This window comes from Trametes versicolor, assembly GCF_000271585.1.
Source record: "Trametes versicolor FP-101664 SS1 unplaced genomic scaffold TRAVEscaffold_9, whole genome shotgun sequence".
Classification (NCBI taxonomy): Eukaryota; Fungi; Basidiomycota; class Agaricomycetes; order Polyporales; family Polyporaceae; genus Trametes; species Trametes versicolor.
Genome location: NW_007360329.1, coordinates 2,403,004 through 2,423,197, shown reverse-complemented (window position 1 = coordinate 2,423,197; position 20,194 = coordinate 2,403,004). Strand labels below are relative to the sequence as shown.

The window sequence follows — 20,194 nt, the reverse complement described above, 5'->3', positions numbered from 1 at the left end:
CCGACTTCAAGGGCTCTTGCATGGTTTGGAGGGCCTTGTGTCTGCGTGTGTAACTGCGGGCCACGTTTACTCGGACATGCGAGAGCGCAGTGAGTGTAGCGGTGCGGACAAACGTTGAACAGTGTCTTGATAGGTGCTGCGTACGGCGCGGCTTCGGTGTGTCAAGACATGTGCCCCGCCACGGCTGCGACTCGTGTGCGCACGCCTGGATGTTCCAGCCATCCGCCTGTTCGATAGGATGCACTGGGCAGGTATCTGCTGCTCTTTGCGGTGTGCGCTGGCGATATGGGCGGGATCGGAAGTCGTTGTGGCGGCATAGCTTAGGCTCTCATCAACTCGACCGTGATGGAGACTTGCGAATGTGGTACTTGTATGTAGCGACATGGTTGCGAGCGTTGTACGTTGACGGAGCGCCTCCCAACGCGCATGAAGGAATTCTGTTCTGGGCCGCCGCGCCGTATGCGGTGTGGTCCGCCACTCGGAGGGTAGGCTCTTCAAGATTCTAGATGTCGAATGCGCAGCCAGTCATATGTTGTATCACGGAAGCCTTTGCTGTTCGGCATGTTCCCCTGGTGCCGTCCCGCCTTGCTTGAGGTGCTGCCATGGTGTTCAGACGAGGGTGCTCCGAGATTCGGCTGATGGTATGAGTACCTGCTGCGCTTGCAAAGCGCAGCGGATATGTTGGCAAGTTGAGGCGTAACAAATCGAGCGCTGCGATAGGTGCGCTCACTCGTCGGCTTGCTATAGGTCCACCTGCCTGGTCCAGGTACGATGGTGTGAGGCCAGATATGATCGTCTTCACAGAAAGGGAGGCCAATCGGTCACAGAACCGGCATCGGCGATCGATCTATACATACGTGCCGCTTTCCTCTGCGCCGGCGCCTCTGGACCCCCGCCTCGTCCCCTTTCGGATCTCGCTGCCCCTTCGCCCTCGCTAGCACGCTGTATACACCCTGTAAATAGACTGAAATCCACAGTAAATGCATGCGGTACATGTACATCACGACCTGGATATCGCGAACCCCTCACTGGCCCGCTACACGCCGCGCGGAGAGGGTGCCCAGTGCGCCATACGGGCGATCGCGCCCCCTGCGCCCGCCCCCTGCGGGCGCGAGACGTCGATTGACAGCGAACAAACCGGCCTTGGAAGACGCCGCGACACGACATGAAGCTGTTCAGAAGGCAGGAAGCTCGTCAGCGAGGTATAAGGTCGCAGCGCGGCCGTCCAAGTCCCAGAGCAGCCCCGCCCCGCCCCTTCCCCCCTCCCCCTCCCCCGGCCAGTCTCCCCGTACACGAACATGTCTCAATCCTCGTCGCACAAAGCGCCTGCGTCCATCCTGCACGTTCCTCCCTCCCCTACCGGTCGATCGGTGTACAGTAACGGTGATCATAATCGGCAACCACATAATTGCCACGCGAGCCGACACAGTGGCATTAACCCAGAACACTGGCTTTTGCGTTTATGAACTTAGTACGGCCACCAGCCGCTTGGTAGATCGCTCAACTCTATTTCCTACCCTCTCTTTTGCAACTATGTGCGTGCTTCCTGGCCTGGAGAGCGCAGCATGACCCCCCGACCCTCGGTCCTATCACGAGAGGCCTGCGCTTTGTACCTGCACCCCGTTGGGCGCAAGGCAATTACCACGACGACCAGCCGAGCGAAAGCCAGCTCTGTCATACTCCACCTTCCAAGCCCGTCCCTCGCCCACAAGGATCACCCCAAACTTCGTCCGAAGGTCGCTGGCCATCCAGAGTTTCCGCATCGCCTACGCGATGCGCGGTAGCTGCTAATGTTGCTGCGCGGTTCCCATTAGCGGACACGGTATCCCACGTTGAGGCGCGACTTCCGGAATCTTGCCGCTCGAGATGAACCTCCGTATGCACCTCCTGCTCTCATGTGCGGTATATTGTGCTCATACTGGCCTATTCAGAGCACACCGAATGGACCAGGCATGGTGCGTTGTCGTGGCTGTTGAGACGATCAGCGCAGTGAGCCGTTAAACTTCAAAGAAGTTGGAGGACAAAGCCGGGCAGATTAGATAAGATGTGGGGCGCCAGTGTTTGGCGCGGCTAAGCGAAGGCGCAGCAACGGCGAAAGGGAACTGGCGTGGTTCGTGCGTTTCTCTCTTATACCACGTCCTCGGGTCGCAAGTCCACTACCTCATTCCTTTCCTCCGGTGGCGGCTCTTCCTGGGTGGTATATCGTACCCTCGTCCCTCTCAGACCCCACCGTCGCTCTTTACACCAACGCTCTTTCGCTATGTCCGTCTTTGCTGCTGCTGCGACCAACGGTTCGACCGCCGCTCCTGCACCTGTCGCGGCCGGCCCCGTAGTCAACAACACGGAGCTGGTCTTCAACGTGGACCTCTTTCTGCTATGTGCCGTCGCTATCTTCGTTCTCATGCTCTTGCCCCGCGCCGCGGTTCGTTTCACGCACAAGCGCGAATGGACCAACGGCCACTTCCTGCACTCGGTCGCCGTCACCGGCGTATCTGCTATCATGCGCCGTCCCTCCAAGCGCGATGCTGTTCTCTCTCCCTTCCCTGCCGCGCACTTCCCTGGTCTCAAGCACCCGCAGCCGGAAGGGAAGCAGTTCGAGCTTGAGGAGACGGAGCAGTGGGCGTCGACCACAGACGCCTCGCACACGTATGCGTCGCATGCCGATCTCGTGCGCAAGGCCTCAACTGCCACTGGGCGCGAGCGCAGGCGGCAGAACGTCCCTACGCACATGCCTGGATGGTCCACTATGCTCCCAACCATCGCGGCTTTCCTGCGCACCACTATTCGCCCTGGCCTGACTATCGGTAAGGGCTTGGTTGAGCTGACATACTTTTCCGTCATGCTCTATGCCGGTCTGTACAAGTCGAACCCGTTCACGACGCCTATCCGCGCCGGGTTCGTCGCTGTTAGCCAGATCCCGATGGTTGTTGCCCTCGGTACCAAGAACAACGTCGTCGGGATGCTGATCGGCTTTGGTTACGAACGGGTGAGTAACGCTCAAACCTCTTGTTCGGTCGAGTGAATTCTGACGCCCCCTCGTCTCAGTTGAACTACCTCCACCGTTTCGCTGGCCGGATGCTCGTCCTCGCGGCAAACGTCCACGCCATCGGCTACTGTAAGTTTTTGTCTCAACCGCAGCTTCCGGCGACTAATCATCCGAACGCGCAGTCTATTCCTGGACCGCCGCTGGCAACTTCGACAAGTACATCAAGCAGCCCGACATGCAGTGCGCCCTCGTTGCACTCATTGCAACGGACTTGCTCCTGCTTCTCTCGACCAACATGTTCCGAGAGAAGTTCTACAACTCCATCTTCATCCCCTCCCACGTCATCTCCGTCATCACGTTCCTCGTAGCGGTCTGCTACCATGTCCCGTTCGCGGTGCCTTACGTCCTGTTTGCCGTCGGGTTCTACGGCCTTGACCGCCTCATGCGGCTGGTCAAGTCCCGTGTCGCTACCGCGCGCCTCCGCCCTCTCCCTGATCTCGGCATGACTCGCGTTGAGATCCCCGCGATCAACGCCGGATGGCGCGCTGGCCAACACGTCCGTATCCGCGTCCTGTCCCTCGGTATGGGTTACCGCCGTTGGGCCGAAGCCCACCCTTTCACCATCGCCAGCGTTTCCCGCTCTGCCAGCGGTGAGGGCCTCGTGCTCATGGTCAAGAAGGCGGGCGACTGGACGAACAAGCTGTTCGATCTCGCTCAGCGGGCCGACTACGGCGAGGCGAACCGCATCGGCAGCAACGTCCGGGTCATCATTGAGGGCCCGTACGGCGGCCCCGGCCATGCCATCTTCGGCAGCTTCTCTGGCGCAATGTTCGTCGCGGGAGGCAGCGGTGTCACCTTCGCGCTCGCGGCGGTCCAGGATCTCATGAAGAAGGACCTCGAGTACAAGTCGCGCGTACGCGCGATGGAACTCGTCTGGTGCATCCAGGACCCCGCCGCGCTCCAGCCGCTCATCCCGCTCTTCTCGACGCTCATCGCCCAGGCGCAGCACTCGTACGCAACCCTCCGCATCTCCGTGTTCTACACGCGTGCGCCGAAGAACCCCGAGGTCGTGAAGTCGTACCGCCTCCCCCCTGGCCTGACGCTGTCCCCCACGCGTCCCAAGCTCCCTGGCATCCTCTCTGGCGTCGTCGACCGCTCCGCCGCGCTGTTCTCCGGTGGAGGCAAGGAGCGCCGCCGCGGTGGTTCTGCCCTCACCGGTGTTATCGTCGGCGTGTGCGGTCCTGCTTCTCTCGGCGACGAGGTCCGCAGGGCCGTCGCCGGCTTCCCGGCGGACAGGCGCAAGGCCATCGGCGGCATCGAGCTACACGAAGAGTACGTATTATTTGGTGTTTGTTGTACTGTGCGTAGCGCTGACTGACGTCTGTTTGTTCTCAGGGCCTTCGGCTGGTAAACGGACAACACATCATCAACACACCGCCTATGCGCGTTGCCGCGGGCGACACCCGACGTCCTCGGCATCTCCGCATCCCTATTCTCGGCTCTCCTCTCTGATATCGTATCGTATCTGCGCTCTCCCCCTTTCTTCTCTCGTCTTAACTTCCGTTGACAACGGTCCACTCACCACCCCCGTAATGGTGCTGTGGCAGGCTGTGCGGGCGCCGCGCGCTCGCGCTACGTTACACCTTACCTACATACACGCACACACACTCAGTCTGCATATAGAAGTCTGCGACCCGATGCGCTGTTTGTGTCTGCCTGTCGGCTAGGCTTTTTCTTCTTGTTCTTTTATTGCCTCTGTTATTGTCGAGCGCACGCGCTGTTACGACACTGTACTTATCCGACCCATCAGCCCGCGGGCTGCCGCCGCAGCGGGCGCAGCGGGTCTGTGCTCGCGTATCGTATCGCCTGTATCATAGCACAGAAGTTGTCACACACTACGTTGTCGAATAGATGTTAGATCTTGCTGTAGATCCTGCGCTGCGTTGGCGGGTTGTGGACTTCTCTTCGCGGCGACCCTGCACTCCGGTGGGTCGGGGTTGTTGCCCTTTGTGAGGCCGGTGGCGTGGCGCAGGGGTCATCTCCGGCCGGTAAACGTTGTTGTTTGGGCGGTAGGGTGTATGCCCGTCGAAGAGCTCGGGGGTGTTCTTGTCCCGGTGTCAGTATCAACGAGGTTCGTTTTATAGGGAGCTCGGCTACTTGCCATGGGAAACATACGGGCTGTCGTAACCTACGCCGCCGTGCGATTGGATCCCAGCCTTGACAGTGTAGATATGCGCTCGCAGATACGCCGCGCCGACGATTGGGAGCTTCGTCATGTTGTTACAGTGCTCAATGTGTATCAATTGCGCTTGCCAGGTTTACCTGGGTCGAGTCGGTCCGCGTGGGATAGACTTGATAGACTTGGCGCGTATCCTTTCCGCTGCGCTACAGAACATCCTTACCATAACGGATGTTGTGGCCTCATGCGCATCTCATAAGTCTCGCAGCTTCGGAGCGGCTGTGGCTCCGGTCGACGTTTGGCGTCCTCTGTGCTACCGCTCGTATCGATCTTGAAGACCTGCCAAATCTGGACAAGCGGACCTTGCCGACCGCAACTGTGGCCGCATCAGGAACGCCGATGGTCTGGTTAACTTGTTACCACATCCTGAGCCTTTACCATGCAGTTTCACACGAAACGACAAGTATTGTACTGACCCTCGACACTACCAAGATCAGCAGGCCTGCGCAGGTGTCTATTAACGCGCACAACGCGAGGGGTATCATGGCGTTCATGCGAAATGCCGACCGGGAAGCCGACAGAAGCACCGGCGACCCATCCGAAGAAGCGTCGGACTGCCCTCACTCTGACGGATGCGAACACCAAATTTTCGTCGGGATTGGTCAGGGGTTGCAGGGAGGCCCGCAGGGAACATCAAATGGAGGTTTGAGATGCCATGCAGCTGCTAGCAGATACGTCTGAGGGGTGCTGATTATAACGGAAGAAGCAGAGGATGTGGTTGCTCAAGAAGTCCATCGGCGTCCCTTTTGCGGCGGCAGCTTTGGTCTCTCGTCTAGTACGAAAACCGCATGGTAAGTAGCAGAGACCGTTCTCACCGCATCTTGACATAAGGAAGTTTCACCTACTACGCCCGTCGTTCTGAGTATATCAAAACTCCCTAGATGAACGGGCCACCGTAGCGTGCCTTATACACTCTTCGCACAGCTCCCACAGCTGACGCGGTGCGGGAAATGCTCACTGCGTGGTCGTGATCTTCGACGCCTTCTGTCCGATCCGCGATGGAGGCTGCGCAAGGGCAGTCCGTCCTTGCATCGGCGTCGTCGCGACAGCGAATCCTCAGAGGTATGATGGCCCTCTCGATAATCCTACATAAAGCGGAACGACTGCGTGACAGCTGAAACAAAGAGTGGGCTCCGCCGCCGCCCGCCATGAAGCTCTCTCCTGCTTTCTTGATCGCATCCTTGGTTGGCAGCGCGTATGGAACGCCGACAGCCCGTAGCCTAGTGGTGCACGAGACGAGGGAGAGCGTCCCAGCGTCCTTCAAGGAGGTTGGCCCTGCGCCGCCGGACACGGTGCTTAACCTGCGCCTCGCCCTCGTGCAAGGCAACTTTTCTGCACTCGAGAAGGCGCTGATGGACGTCAGCACGCCCGACAGCCCACTGTACGGCCAACACCTGAGCAAAGAGGAGGTATGTTCGCGAGCTGGTTATATGTGTCTAGCACCTCTCATCGTTTTCCTCAGGTCGCGGCGCTTGTCGCTCCGAAGCCAGAAACCGTGGCTGCGGTCAATACGTGGCTGTCGGAGAACGGTATCCAGGCGTCCAAGGCGTCCTTTGCGGGCGACTGGCTCAAGTTTAGCATCCCAGTCAGCAAGGCGAACGCGTTGCTTGGCACCACATTCTCCGTGTTCAACCATACCGCGTCTGGTCGGACGTCCATCCGCACACTTAACTACTCCATTCCCGCAGACCTGAAAGGTCACATCGATCTGATTCATCCTACTATCGCGTATGTTGTGCAGCTGCATGCTTCATGCGACCGAGGATCTGACCAGCTGGAAAATGCAGCTTCACCCAGTCTATCGGTGCACCGAAGCTCGCGTTTACTCCCCGCAAAGACGTACAGGCGCGCGCACTCAACGTAACTTCGGACGCGGTACCCGCGTCTTGCGCGACAACCACCACGCCAACTTGTCTACAAGCGCTATATGGGATTCCAACTACTCCGGGGCCAGTGAAAACTAACAACACATGTTGTGTGAGCGGGTACATTGAGCAGTGGGCTAACGAGCAAGACCTCCGCGTGAGTGTTGTGGGTCGTAGCTGTACAGACGCTTGCTCAGTGTCTTTGGCTCAATTCCACAGACGTTCTTAACGAACCTGAGTCCGGACATCAATCCAGCGACAACGTTCGACTTGTTCACTATCAACGGTGGCACGAACCCACAAGGGCTGTCGCAGGCTGGGATCGAGGCGGTAAGTGTCGAAATTCGGATCTGGATAAGCATCGTGATTGCTGACTGAGCGCAGGACTTGGATATCCAATACACCGTCGGTCTTGCCCCTGGCGTCACAGTCCTCTTCGTCTCAGTTGGGCCCGATAACGCCGACGGGGACGACGCGGGATTCCTTGATACCATTATCTCTGCATTGGGCTGCCAAACGCCGCCGACCGTCCTCTCGACGAGCTACGGCGGAAACGAAGACGAACTCCCCGTGAACCTTTACCAGTGCGCCTGCACCACTCCGTCACTGCGCCGCGGTGTTTGCTGATCTCTGAGTGCTTCAGGAATCTCTGCAATGCGTACGCGCAGCTTGGTGCGCGCGGGACCTCTATCTTATTCTCCTCCGGGGATGGCGGCGTGTCTGGAAACCAGGCCGAGCAGTGTACCACCTTCGTCCCCACCTTCCCGTCTGGCTGTCCCTTGTGAGCCCCCTCACCTCTACCGTGGTTTATTACCGCAGACATGCTTACCACGCGTACAGCGTAACCTCCGTCGGTGCGACGACTGGCATTGGGCCCGAGGTCGCCGCAAGCTTCTCGAGCGGCGGCTTCTCAAACGTCTTCCCGACGCCGTCATACCAAGCCGCCGCAGTATCCCAGTACCTGAACGGGCTAGGCAACACAAATGCGGGGCGCTTCAACCCGAGCGGGCGCGGGTTCCCGGACATCGCCGCGCAAGGCGCGAATATAGAGATCGTGTTCCAGGAGCAGTTCGGCACCGTCGACGGCACGAGCGCGTCGACGCCGATCGTGGCGAGCATCATCGCGCTGCTGAACGACCTGCTGGCGGCGCAGGGCCGGCCGCCGCTCGGGTTCTTGAACCCGTTCTTGTACAGCGTGCAGGGGGCGGCGGCGTTCACGGACGTGACGATCGGGAGCAACCCCGGGTGCAACACGAATGGCTTCCCGGCGCGTCCGGGGTGGGATCCGGTGAGTCGAGGCACTTGGTTTGATGAGGCGAATGGCTGACGGGTGTATGACGCTGCAGGTAACTGGTCTGGGTACGCCGAACTTTGCAAAGCTCCGGTCGGTAATTGGCGTTTGAGGGCCGATGTGAAGGCGGAAGTGCGCGGGTTTGTAGAAGTAGTGGGGAATATTTTTATATTGGGATCGTGTGTTCAGGACGTTCCATAGGGGGCCTATGTAATGGGTCGTGGGACGAAATGATTTTTTTCTTGCGAGAGTGGGTGAATTTGGCTTACACCTCGGTCGGACCTCTGGTGATGATCGATGAGGCCTTTAGCATTTGACCAACACGAGTTATAGCGCCAGATATTTCCCTCGGGGCTTACTACACATCTACTACATATCTGCAGGAAGGCTGGCCGGAGACAGTGTGCAAGCAACGTACACTTGAGAGACACAGATAGGACACAGTTTTTATCATTTCTGTCAGACACTATTTTGTGGGGGCCGAGTCTTCTACCGTCTCGGACAGAACGACGATATCTGGATTTGCTTCTCCGAAGGTGGAGTTGCGTTTTGGCAGAGGCTTCTTCGGCCGTGCCTTCTTTTCTTGGCCGGAAGAGACTACGATGTCGACGTCTGAGTCGGAATCCGAGCCCGAGGACGAGTCTTCCTCGGAGCTGGAGTCGGACGAAGAGTCGTCCGAATCGTCTTCTGAGCTTGAGCCGGAATCGGAATCGGAATTTCCCATGGCCACGTCGAAGTCGACGTCCGCCACCGGGATTCCTGCAGGGATTTCACCGTGGTGATCGAAGACCCCCAGACCGAGGTCCTAGCACATACGATAAATCAGAGTCATGCTAAATGCGATAAACAGAGGAAACACACCATCTCGATGTACTGCTCTTGATCCTCGCCAACGTTCTCGATATCTACACTCTCCGGATTCTCTTGTGCTCTACGGAGCAGGTCTGCGTTGGATGCGGCGAGTTCTGGCAGGAATGCTTGTATACGAGAGAGCACTGGGAGGCATATATTTCAGTATGCGTAGGAAGAGATGCGCGATGTTGGATAGCTGGGACTTACGTTCTAAAGGAGGTCCCGCCGGATGTGTACTCCTGTCACCGAAGTCAAATGGTCGCGGCACAGAGGTACTGCCATTGGATTCGGGCGAGGACGCATTCAGTCTAGCAAGTAGGCCATCTACACAGAAGTTATGGGGCCATAATAGACGGGCAGGGGAAAGCAAACTCACGCATGCGTTCTTGTCGTTGCTCTTCGTCCTCGATCTCCAACACCTCCACCGCACGGTGTGGCTTCTGTTCGGCAGCCATTGTATGCTGTAAAGATCACAGAGAGCCCAGATGAGATGGTCAAGTCAGAGGTTGCAGCTTCAGAGGATATATGGACGCGGTAGAGGTGTTCTTCGGGCAGAACAGACTGAGACGATCGGGAAGAGGCCAAGCGGAAGCGCTTAAAGAAACCGCTCAAATTAGCGCCCATAATGCCGGAGTATCGCGGTCCGCCTGCGGCCCGCAGTTCCCCGCAATCTGGCCAAACCGTGTCCTTCGTCGCGACCCGCCTTCAGGATTGTGCCATCCTCATCGCCCCCGCGACGCATTGTATCGACGTCTGGGAAGAGTTCCGACAAGAGTACCACGCTAAAGACTGCGGAGAGACCGAGCTGGACACCGGCGCCATGTCTAGGCACCCCCGGCGACTGAAGAGATCTCATCAGCCTTCGCAGTTTCAACGCCGAGACGCCTCCTTCCCTCCGACCACGACGTTCCCCGCGGCTTACTCGACAACATGAGGTCCCCTGCTTTACTGCTTGCGACCACGGCCGCGCTGTACCCTGCGTATGCATTCCAGCTGCCGTTCAACATCCCTTTCTTCGGCGGATCACAGACACCGCTTACCGCCCCTCAACTCCCGGACACGGATACGACAGTGCCCAACCGCATCGCCATCATTGGTGCGGGCGCGGGTGGCTCATCTGCGGCGTTCTGGATTGCGAAGGCGAAGGAGCGGCATGGACTAGAGGTGGAAGTGGACGTGTATGACAAGAACGCGTATGTTGGTGGACGTGAGTGCACTGTGCTGCGGAGTCGCGTCTCGGTTGCAACCTCTCTAGCGCATCGAGACTTGATGAGTTGAGGATCATAGAGCTAATGCAGCTTTGCAGGAAGCACCACCGTGTTCCCCTATGAGGATGAGAACCTGGAGGCGGTTGAGTTGGGCGCGTCCATCTTCGTGAAGGTTAACAAGAACCTGTGGCGCGCCGTCGACGAGTTCGGTCTCGAACGCGTCGACTTCGAGAGAGATGACGATGGCGACGACACCATGGGCATCTGGGACGGCCACGAATTTGCCTTGACAGTAAGCCGCGAGTGTGTTACGCGTTCCGAGGTATCTACTTACTATGATCTAGACTAGCGGTGGTAGCTTCTTCAGCGACTGGCTGAACAAGATCAAAATTATTTGGCGGTATGGATACAAGGCCCCTTCGAAGACGCAAGAATTGTGAGTTTTTCTCAACCAGTCTCATACTAGTGCTGTCCCTGATCCCACATGTCCAGGGTCGCGACGATGGTCGGCATTTTCCAAGGGCTATACAGCTCAGAATCTCCTCGATGGTCGAATATCTCCTCGGTCGTCTCGGACCTGGGCTGGTCAGATGTCACTGCGCAGACGACTTCTGAGTACTTCGACTTGCAGGGCATCGACAGGCGCTGGACCAGGGAGTTGGTCGAGGCCGCCACTCGCGTCAACTACGGACAGGCAAGCGCGCGTGTGCAGTGTTCTGGGATGCAGCAGTTGACGGAGAGTAACATAGAATGCGGATAAGATACACGCTCTGGAGGGCCTTTGTTCCCTGGCTGCCAGCGGCGCCTCAAGCGTGAAAGGTGGCAACTTCCGCATCTTCGAGCACTTCATTGCCGAGTCGAAGGCGTCCGTGTTTCTCAACACGACTGTATGCATTTCCTCCCGTTGCTGGCATAGCCACTACTCACCTGTTTGCCTTCACCCAGGTCAAAGCCATCTCCCAATCTGAAGCGACCGGAGCTTGGGTCGTGGACTCGTCTGCGTTCAAGCAGCCCCGCGCATACCGTTCCGTAATTCTCGCAGCGCCCTTCCACCAGACGAACATCGACTTCAAGGCCGCCGCCCTCGCCCCAGTCCCAGAGCAACCCTACGTCCACCTGCACGTCACGCTCCTCAGCACGTCGTCCCCCTCCCCCAACGCGACGTACTTCAACCTCGCGCCCGGCACGAAGGCGCCCACGACGCTGCTCACGACGTACGAGGGCGTGCGCGTGCGCGGCGGCGCGGAGCCCGAGTTCAACTCGCTCACGTACCACGGGCCCGTGCGCGGGCAGGACGGCGAGGCGCGCGTGAACGTGTTTGGGGACAGGGAGTGGGTCGTGAAGATCTTCTCGAAGGCGCGATTGAGCGATGAGTGGCTGGCGACGCTGTTCGAGGGGAAGGTAGGATGGGTGCTGAGGAAGGAGTGGGATGCGTACCCGGTGCTCCCGCCAACAATCGAGTTCCCGCCTGTGAAGCTCGCGGAGGGCCTGTACTACGTGAACGCATTCGAGCCGTACGTGACGTCTCATCTTCTTTGTACGACTCGCGCTGACGATCTTCACTTGCAGGCTTATCTCGACCATGGAGACCGAGACAATCGCGTCCCGGAACGTCGTCGACCTGCTCTTGCAGGAGCAGTTCAACGCATCCATCTGCAAGCCATCAGCCGCCACGGACCTCGTAGAGGACGCACCCGCCCTCAAAGCCGAGCCCGCCGACTTCGTGCTCGGATGGGACTGCTGAGCGCAGCACAGCCATGTCCTATGTCTTTCTGCCGAGCGCCCCGCCTCGGCGAGCTTGTTTGTCTGTTGTCTGGATCTGCCCGTTATGCTAGCGCTATGAGACTAACCGTGTACATTAAACATTACCTGCCGCTTCCGCCGCGCTAACCTCGACTCGGCGACCTGAACCATGCGTATGTCTATGCATATGCCAGTGGTTAACGCCACGCCGCTATCCCCGTGCCGCTGGGTTGCGTCGCTGCTTAAGTTGCGGCCCCGCGCGCATCGGGCCCTGGGGTGTGTGAGCGAGATCTGTCATGTGTGCGTGTGGGGGAGGCCCGGGGGGTGCAGTGCGGCGCTGGGGTGGGTAAGCCCGGAAAGGCAGGTGCTGTGGTTGGTGCTGGGACTGTGACGGTGTGGGCCACGTCACATCGCGGAGAGTGAAGTCGTTGGAACCTGAACCCCAGTGAGAATCGACAAATGTCGTGGCCTGCGGGAGCGTGCCATGTCGTGCGAGGTCGTGTGAAACCCCGCCACTTTGAGATTGACAGGTCCCAGGCTCGGACAGGCTCAGCACGGCTATGTTGTAAAATGCACGATACTATCCTCCCAGGTCGTCCCTGGGTTACGCTACAATTTAGAAACCATGATGCTACATCGTGTGTACTACTGTCCTATCGTGTGTAATCGTGTCCGTGCGTGCACTGCCTGCCTGCTAGCTACCACCAGGATCGGGCAGGCTGTGGGGGGATGCGGCACTCCGCAAACCTGTTGTATCCTTCCCCGTCTGGGGCCCTGCTGCGTGCCCATACCCACCCGCGCCCTTGCGCCCTCGCGTCCCCGCACCCTTGCCTCCGCGTCCTCGCGCCCCCGCGTCCTCGCGCCCCTGCGTCCTCACGAACTCGCGTCCTTGCGTCCCCGCTCCCGTGCCCCCGCGTTGTCGTGTCCATATGTCATCGTGTCGTCTCCGCGCACTCGTATGGCCTGAGTGTGACCCTACCGCCAACACAATGTTGTTGTCAGTACTACTCCGAATTTCAGCCGCACATGCTTACGAAATGAGGTTGATGTCGTGGCCGATCTCTTCTAGGCAGGCGACATCTGTCGGAGTCCTCCTCCACGAGAGCATCTACAAGCGGATAGCCCTCGAGGAATCAGTGAACGAGATTGTCAGCAGCAATTGGTGAAGGCGAGGAGAGCTCACCATGGGTGATGTACCCACTGCTATTACGGTCATAGTCGTGTCCGCACTGTGTCCTATCGTTGTCAAACACACAGGCGGCAGGAGTACGCTGAGGATCAGAAAAGACAGCGAGCCATAGTGCACCCAAGCAAGCACCAGTCTGAAGAGCCCAGAGATCCCGCTAATGTAGCCTAGAACCAGACCCCAAAGGCATCAGATTTCCGTTCTAGACCCAAGAGTAAGCGGGAGGGGGACGCGTTGATAGAAAGCAAAGGCAGGAATGTAGTGGGCGAGAAGAGAACGCGTAAAACAACCAAATGGAGAGGTCAGTTGAAGTACGCCCACACAGACTCTGTGACAGCGCGATTCTCACGGGTTCGAACGCCCGAGGACAGCTACCTGGTTGACGGAGTGGAGTAGAGAGAGAGCCGCAAGAGACTCATAGACCGATTGATGACAAGGGGGAAGGGTCGACAGACGATTCATTTAGCGGCCTGGAAGGCAAGCCGTTTGATAGGAAACGGAGCACGGGCGTCTAAATACAAGATCTCGCAGTCCCAGACACGACGTCCACGCCCTGCCAGGACCTGACACGACCGGACATTTGTCGATTCTCACTGGGCCTGAACCTGTTCTGGTCCTTTCACTGTCTCCTCCCTATACAAGGACGTTGCTCTATGCAGAGAGGTATTGAGCACAGGCAAATTCTCCCGGGGCGGTTAAAACCCACCCTTGCTCAGCCCTACGAGAAGTTCACGAATATCCTCAGGCGATGGCAGGCATAAGTCGTGAAGGACGGGCTGGTAAGTTTTTGATCGTTGCTCTCCATTCTATGGAATGCTGAGCATGATTGATGACTGCGTAGGATCTCAGGTCGCCTCGAATATCAGCCGGAGCGAGGAATGTAAAAGCCGCACGCGCACACGCAGGAGATAGAAAGGTATAATACAAGGGTGAGCACTGTCACTCTTAGTCTACCATACAGTAATCTCATCTGAAGAGTTAACGGTCATATACCCTACTGATATCATCTCAGAAATATGTGGCCATTGCTACACCAGACTTTATGATCATACGCTGGAGGCGGAAGGTCCTTTACTTGATTCACGATGCCCTACCGTGTCCGGACATAAGGACTCGTCCGCGCGATAGACTGAACTAGCACTGTACGTCGTCATCGATCCACGCCCCCCGCTCATCCCCGAAGAGTCTCACGCAAAACTCATCGGCCGAATGTCCACTATAACCGTCTCATATTCAATGCACCGTCCGCCTGGAATGATATGATGAACATCAAAGTGTATCATCGACCACAACACCACAACAGTTCGATCCGGTCGTAAATCGGACTATGGAATGCGATGGCGGGCCTTCGGGTTTCTCTTGGAATGCCTCTCCAACCTCTACCATGTCCCCGACCCCCTGGGGGACTAGGGCGTGCGAGAAAGTGCCCTACCCGACCCCACGGGTGCCTCGGATGCGAGCAATTTTTTACTGCTCCCCCATCGTCTCCTCGGCGAATTTCGCTGGGACTCCCGCGCCTCTCGCGCGTTCAATACTCGCCTCGCCTTCGGAAAAATCTCTAGCGATGTCAACAACGCCGAAGCTGTTTCGTCGCCGTCATGACCCGTCAGCAGCTTGTCTTCCCTATCACGCTTTTCTGGCAATACAACCCGTTTTGCGGCGTTAGACGCACCGCCGAGCTTCGCGTATCTGTTGTCTGGCCTGTTCTTTCGCTCTCGTCAGTAAACGTGGTACGGCGGATTTGGCGGCGTGATCCAGGTGGAGAGGCGCAGAAGGCGCGGCGCACGGAAGATGCCCTTTCTCTATTGCGTTTACGGCTGTTTGAAAGGGGACTCGCCGTCGTGACGGCGATGCCACTCCTTTCACGGCAATGCTTGTGGATATGGCCGTCCAGGTCCAGGGTGTTCTACCGCTCAGCCGTCGTCGATGCTTCGCTGTGCCGCCGCCGTGCTCAGTTTCGAGACCCTAATGTCTATACCCTGTGCCCTTTCCACACGTAACCCGCTCTCAGCTCTCGTCGGTGGCACGCTTGGCAATCGTCATTCAAGTTCTCTTCTGGAATTTATACCGCTATCTGACGGATCAGCTTTCCAATAAACTCGTCCATTCAATACACGGGCAACTCGTTCTTCATCACTGCGTCTGTGCGTGGGCCGGCGGCGTCAACCGGTCTGGCCTCGAGTGGTCCAGCTACGGGATTCTGCTCAGCGTCTGCCAGCTAATCCATGCGGGCTCGAGGGCATGATCATTGACACCAACTTACCTGGGGACCTTCCGCTTCTTCGGGGCCACCTAGGCTCCGCCGACGGTGGTTGTCCTAAATTCACACTGTCATCTCCTTTGAATGACCTTGAACTCAGCATCAGCACCTTGTCGGCATCACATCAAGCTCCACAGCAATTTGTGACGCCACGCACCGGTCATGAGCGCTGAGCAGGGCACGAGAGGGGGTTCCGCAAGATACCAGGGTGTCCTTGCGACGTCTCGGTGGGCCTCCATCGGCTTATGATGTAAACATTGTGTACGAACACGACGCGGACAGCCTGTATTGAACAGTAGACGTCCATCAGATGCCCGCCTTTCCCTCGGCGACATACTCTTAAAGGCAGGGCAATTGAGTGCAGACGTCCAATAGCACACAATCGGGCGTCCCGGGACGTATACCGGACACAACGTTTCATCTCCACAGTCACACTTCGGGAAGATTAGCGAAGCCCGCGGCCCACAGAGCAGACAGCGCACGGCGCCCCAGAATTGGTGCGCGCACGCCCCACACCACACCTAGAACGCGACCCCATGGGTGTGCAGCACCCGCTCTTGGACGCGCACAGAGTTTTGTGCGCGCCCCTGGTCCCTTGTCGATGACACGGAACGTCCGCGAACGCGCGCGTACGAATCTAAAGCGAGGGAAGTTCGGAGCGCACGTCGCGCACAGGGCCCCTCCGCGCACGCCTCCCAGGACGCTGGCTGCCCGGCCGCTCACTGGCCCGCGCGTCGCGCGTGCAGCCTGCGCTGCAGCCTTCCCTCCCGCGGTGGTTAGAGTTGGTCGTCTGCGCCCTGATCGTCCCCGGGCCTCGCGCCCCTGCCCCCGAGGTGCGCGAACGCTGCTGTCACAGTCGTACGCTCAGGCCCGCGCATTGTTCCTGGAATGGGCACCCTTGACATCACCGCTGTCTGTATGCGGGCGCGTGTACCGCCGCACTAGTAGCCCCGGCGCTTGGGTGTCTGGAGGTGCGTACACGGTCAGCAGGGCATGGGATGAGTGGGGGCGCACCGTGAAGCGTGCCCGGAGAAAGCGCTTGTCGCCTTGTTGCCGGCGGCATGCGCTGAATTCGTGGTTGCGTTCGAACATGGTCGTATCGGAGCGGCACCCGCGTGGCCGTGCACAACGGGGCTCCGCGTCGATCCACCGTACCGGGCCCGCCCACAACTGCTGCGGACGTGGGTTTGCGAGCGCACTAGAGCCGCGGATGAACTGGGTGGATGGCGGTGAAGATGAAGCGTGCTCTGCACCCGCATCCACTCAGAAACTTACGTGCTTCCATTACCGATCGCTGCGTCGTCGAAGCACGCACCCGCATCTCAGCAGCCGCAGATGTCGACGTCGACGTCGTCCTTCGGGGCGGGCTCCCACGACACAGCAGCACGTCCTGCCGAGGCCTGCCGCGGGCGCGCGCACGGAAGCTGCAATAGGTGATAAGCACGAACCGGACAGCGACAGCTGTAGAGCATCCGCAGGTGCCATCGAACCGTGTGCGGCCGTGGGCCTGATGAACAGAAATCCGGCGCTCGATATGCAGTGGTATCAAAGCTAAAAGTACAGGGAAAGGAAAGGATGCACGGGCCAGGGACACATAAGGCGCGCGGCTGAGAAGGTGGTGACCCAACGGGCTCTGCCCCCCGGAGAAGCGCGTCCCCCAGTGCAGCTGGTTCCGGTTCCCAGCCCGAAGTATGCCCGCCAAAACCTGTCAGCCGGGCGTCCGAGGGAGAACGCGCTAAGGGGCCGCGGGAACCTGCGCCTCGACGCGCGCGATGAAGTCAGCGACCGTCTGCCAGTAGCCCTGTTGGACACAGGTGTCGTCTGTGCGTGTCAGATAGAACGTTAGCGCGCGCATCGGGTCGGTCATCATGAGCGTGTCGGACGTACTGTGCGTGCCTCTGGGGAAGTCGACGAAGCGCGAGTACCCCCCGGCGGGGAGCTCGACGCTCTCGTCCTTGGCGTCTGCGAGCTCGCCGTGGGGCTCGGTCTTGTGCCGTGCGCCAGGCACGCGCTGCTCGATGAGCTTCCACAGCTCGTGCATGTGCTCGCTCGGGACAACCTCGTCCTGCGAGCCGCTCAGCAGGAGCATCGGGGTTTCGGCGGGTATGAGCGGGATCTTTGAGGCCGAGTCCCATTTTTGGTGGCAGAGGAATGCGAACGGGCCCAGGACCGGGAGGGCAGAGGGGACGAGGCGGGGCAGGGAGAGGAACGTGTTCTCGAGCACGAGTGCGCGTATCTGTCAGCGTAAAGTGAGCGACTCCAAGGGGCGCAGCGACTACGTCCGGGTGACGTACAGCATGCGGGTTGCGGCTGACAAGGTCGATAGCGACGGCTCCGCCGATGGACTGGCCATAGAGTATCTAGGATGACGCGTCAGGAGGGAGCCAATCGCGCGCTCATGTGTATGGGCTTACAATGGGGGTTTTGGACAGAGAGGGGTGGGCCAGGACGTGGTCGAGCGCGGTTTGCGCATCTATGCGAATTCCTGGGGACAGTGAGCACGCGTGTTTGAGGAGCAATGTAAGCCCGGACACGTACCTTTCTCTGAAGGACTGCCCTCTGAGAGGCCGTACCTTGGAGCAGCAAAAGGGTGAGAGGTTATCACACCAGAAGCTCCGGACATATTTACCCTCGGTAGGACAGCATCAGGACATTACAGCGCATCTTGACATAGAACACCTTCGCAAGGGGTATACGGTGACCAAGGTTTCCTCCGTTCCCATGAAACATGAGGACGGTAGGCCGTCTTGACGCAAACTATAAGCCCTTGACGTCAGTAAGGAACGTTGCCAGAGTTAAGAATGGGGATGCGCATGAGTCCTACTCTGGACAAACACCGAACTGTCCATTGAATCATTGAAGGTGATGCAGTCATATAGTTCACCCAGCAAAACGAGGCGCGCAAGAAGCGGTACCGTCTGACACTGGCAGATACCCCTCCGAGTTTGGCTCATGCCGCGCAGGAAGTGTAAAGCCTGTCCAGCCACTTAGGTCATGCATTGCGTATGGCAGATGCAGCGAGGTCCGGGCAGTACGGAGGGATGATGTGCATCTGCGAGGCGAACAGACAAAGAGAGAACACTCGCCTCTTCGTCTGTCTCGCTGTCATCCGTCTCCACTCGCATAGCGCCATGTATGGGCAGCGTCTTGCGCTGCATCATGAGGTAGCATCGTAGCGTGACCTTGTCTTCAGTGACGAGGGGGAGGTCTAGATATGGTAGGTCGAAATCCGCCGGGGTCGGGACCTCTGCTCCGAGAGTGTTGAGGGCGTCATCGGTCCCAGCGGGTCGGGAAAGGGTGCGTACCAGTGCGAGAGCCGGGCGGGAACGCGGAGGGGTAGATCAGGTAATTTTGGCCGAAGAACAGAAGGCCAACGCCTGCGGGCCCCGGTGGATGTATTAACGACACATGTCGGGACCGCATGTGGCGAACGCAGTGAACTCACCGACGGTGGAGAGTCCCGCGGCTGTCGCGACTGTTCCCTAGCTCCTGAATGAGCAATGTGTCGGTCTCACACCAGCTATCGCCGCTCACTTTCGCAAAGTTCTCGAGGCTCGGAAAGAGGCCAGACATCGTTGCAGGAGCGGTCTCGGTCTGAGTCTCGAGTCGCGCAGCGGGCACCGGTGGCGTCGCGTACGAGACTGTTTGCACGTGTTGTGCAACACCCTCAATCGCGAGCGCCCGATCCGCCGTGGGAACTGAACCTTAAAGCCAAATCTTGAGTTTATTCAACGCCTTCAGTCTCCTCTCGCATGCTCGCCGCGATGTCCCCCTGCACTGGCGAACCTCGCTCTGTCCTTTAACCTACAGTCGATCTCTGCATCACACACGATAGCCCTTGTGCATTCCTATTGCACCGTGGCGCTATCTGCACAAGCCTGAGACCGGTGACGGGCATATTAAAAATGTTTGAACCCCGTCCGATGTGCGTCCTCCCCAGACGAAGCACATTCACCCTTATCGTGTCAAATTCATGCAGGATGGCGTGGAAAATCCCTGGCCCAGCGCCATTCGCTCGTAATGTTCTCATCCCGCCGGTCGCCTATTACGCCATCGTGCAATTACCAATAGAAATGTCTCTGGGGCTGTTGAAAGAAGCCGAGAACACCTGCTGGCCTCCGCCAACCTCCGCGCGCGATGTACGCTTCTAATTCCGCCTCTTGAGCGCATCTTCAACCGCATCGGCGCGTTCCCCACTCATCAATCTTTGCGGGCGCTGTGCACATCCCCGCTCCTGATTGGTTCGCTAAACCGGAAGATCCTGGGGCTCCCCGTTTCTGGGGCGCGTAACAACCGCCCACCGTCAATTAACGACTTAGGCTCTCCCGCTCCGCTCCCCTTCCCTGCACGGAGGACGTCATGCATCATGCGGCGCGCTAAGTGTTCTCGCGTATCCTACGCGGGCTGCGCCTACGGAACACCTTGGCAAACACATCTTGCGAGCGCACCACCGGCGTGCGCGTTCGTGACGGATCCTCTCGTCATCCTCACCTGACCCACGACCACCTTCGTGAACCGTGTCAAACTACCCGTGATGGGAACAGCTCCCGATGACGGATGGAAT

The 20,194-nt window shown here is 58.6% G+C and overlaps 5 protein-coding genes across 5 annotated transcripts; 3 read left to right on the top strand and 2 right to left on the bottom strand.

The window, feature by feature from the left end:
* Positions 1–1,846: 1,846 nt before the first annotated feature.
* Positions 1,847–4,782, top strand: TRAVEDRAFT_66226 (iron reductase). Its single transcript, XM_008043437.1, has 5 exons — positions 1,847–1,876; positions 1,932–2,986; positions 3,046–3,115; positions 3,169–4,318; positions 4,382–4,782. The coding sequence occupies exons 2-5, from the start codon at positions 2,261–2,263 to the stop codon at positions 4,395–4,397; spliced, it is 1,962 nt and encodes a 653-aa protein (XP_008041628.1). The 5' UTR covers positions 1,847–1,876; positions 1,932–2,260; the 3' UTR covers positions 4,398–4,782.
* Positions 4,783–6,373: 1,591 nt separating this feature from the next.
* Positions 6,374–8,493, top strand: TRAVEDRAFT_129640 (family S53 protease; the record flags this gene model as incomplete). Its single annotated transcript, XM_008043436.1, has 8 exons — positions 6,374–6,634; positions 6,688–6,953; positions 7,013–7,247; positions 7,310–7,420; positions 7,475–7,674; positions 7,734–7,871; positions 7,931–8,378; positions 8,437–8,493. The coding sequence occupies 8 exons, from the start codon at positions 6,374–6,376 to the stop codon at positions 8,491–8,493; spliced, it is 1,716 nt and encodes a 571-aa protein (XP_008041627.1).
* Positions 8,494–8,838: 345 nt separating this feature from the next.
* TRAVEDRAFT_73758 (uncharacterized protein) lies at positions 8,839–9,688 on the bottom strand (the record flags this gene model as incomplete). Its single annotated transcript, XM_008043435.1, has 4 exons — positions 8,839–9,186; positions 9,243–9,376; positions 9,441–9,557; positions 9,610–9,688. 4 exons carry the CDS (start codon positions 9,686–9,688, stop codon positions 8,848–8,850), a joined length of 669 nt encoding a protein of 222 aa, XP_008041626.1. The 3' UTR covers positions 8,839–8,847.
* A 427-nt stretch (positions 9,689–10,115) lies between these two features.
* TRAVEDRAFT_172083 (uncharacterized protein) lies at positions 10,116–12,358 on the top strand. Its single transcript, XM_008043434.1, has 7 exons — positions 10,116–10,440; positions 10,540–10,733; positions 10,786–10,877; positions 10,934–11,147; positions 11,191–11,328; positions 11,387–11,955; positions 12,011–12,358. Exons 1-7 carry the CDS (start codon positions 10,164–10,166, stop codon positions 12,183–12,185), a joined length of 1,659 nt encoding a protein of 552 aa, XP_008041625.1. The 5' UTR covers positions 10,116–10,163; the 3' UTR covers positions 12,186–12,358.
* A 4,787-nt stretch (positions 12,359–17,145) lies between these two features.
* TRAVEDRAFT_73756 (alpha/beta-hydrolase) lies at positions 17,146–19,215 on the bottom strand. Its single transcript, XM_008043433.1, has 10 exons — positions 19,165–19,215; positions 19,076–19,112; positions 18,936–19,007; positions 18,696–18,877; positions 18,260–18,387; positions 18,169–18,203; positions 18,045–18,115; positions 17,925–17,990; positions 17,518–17,866; positions 17,146–17,451 (listed from the first exon to the last, which is right to left on the bottom strand). The coding sequence occupies exons 1-10, from the start codon at positions 19,201–19,203 to the stop codon at positions 17,366–17,368; spliced, it is 1,065 nt and encodes a 354-aa protein (XP_008041624.1). The 5' UTR covers positions 19,204–19,215; the 3' UTR covers positions 17,146–17,365.
* Positions 19,216–20,194: the final 979 nt, after the last annotated feature.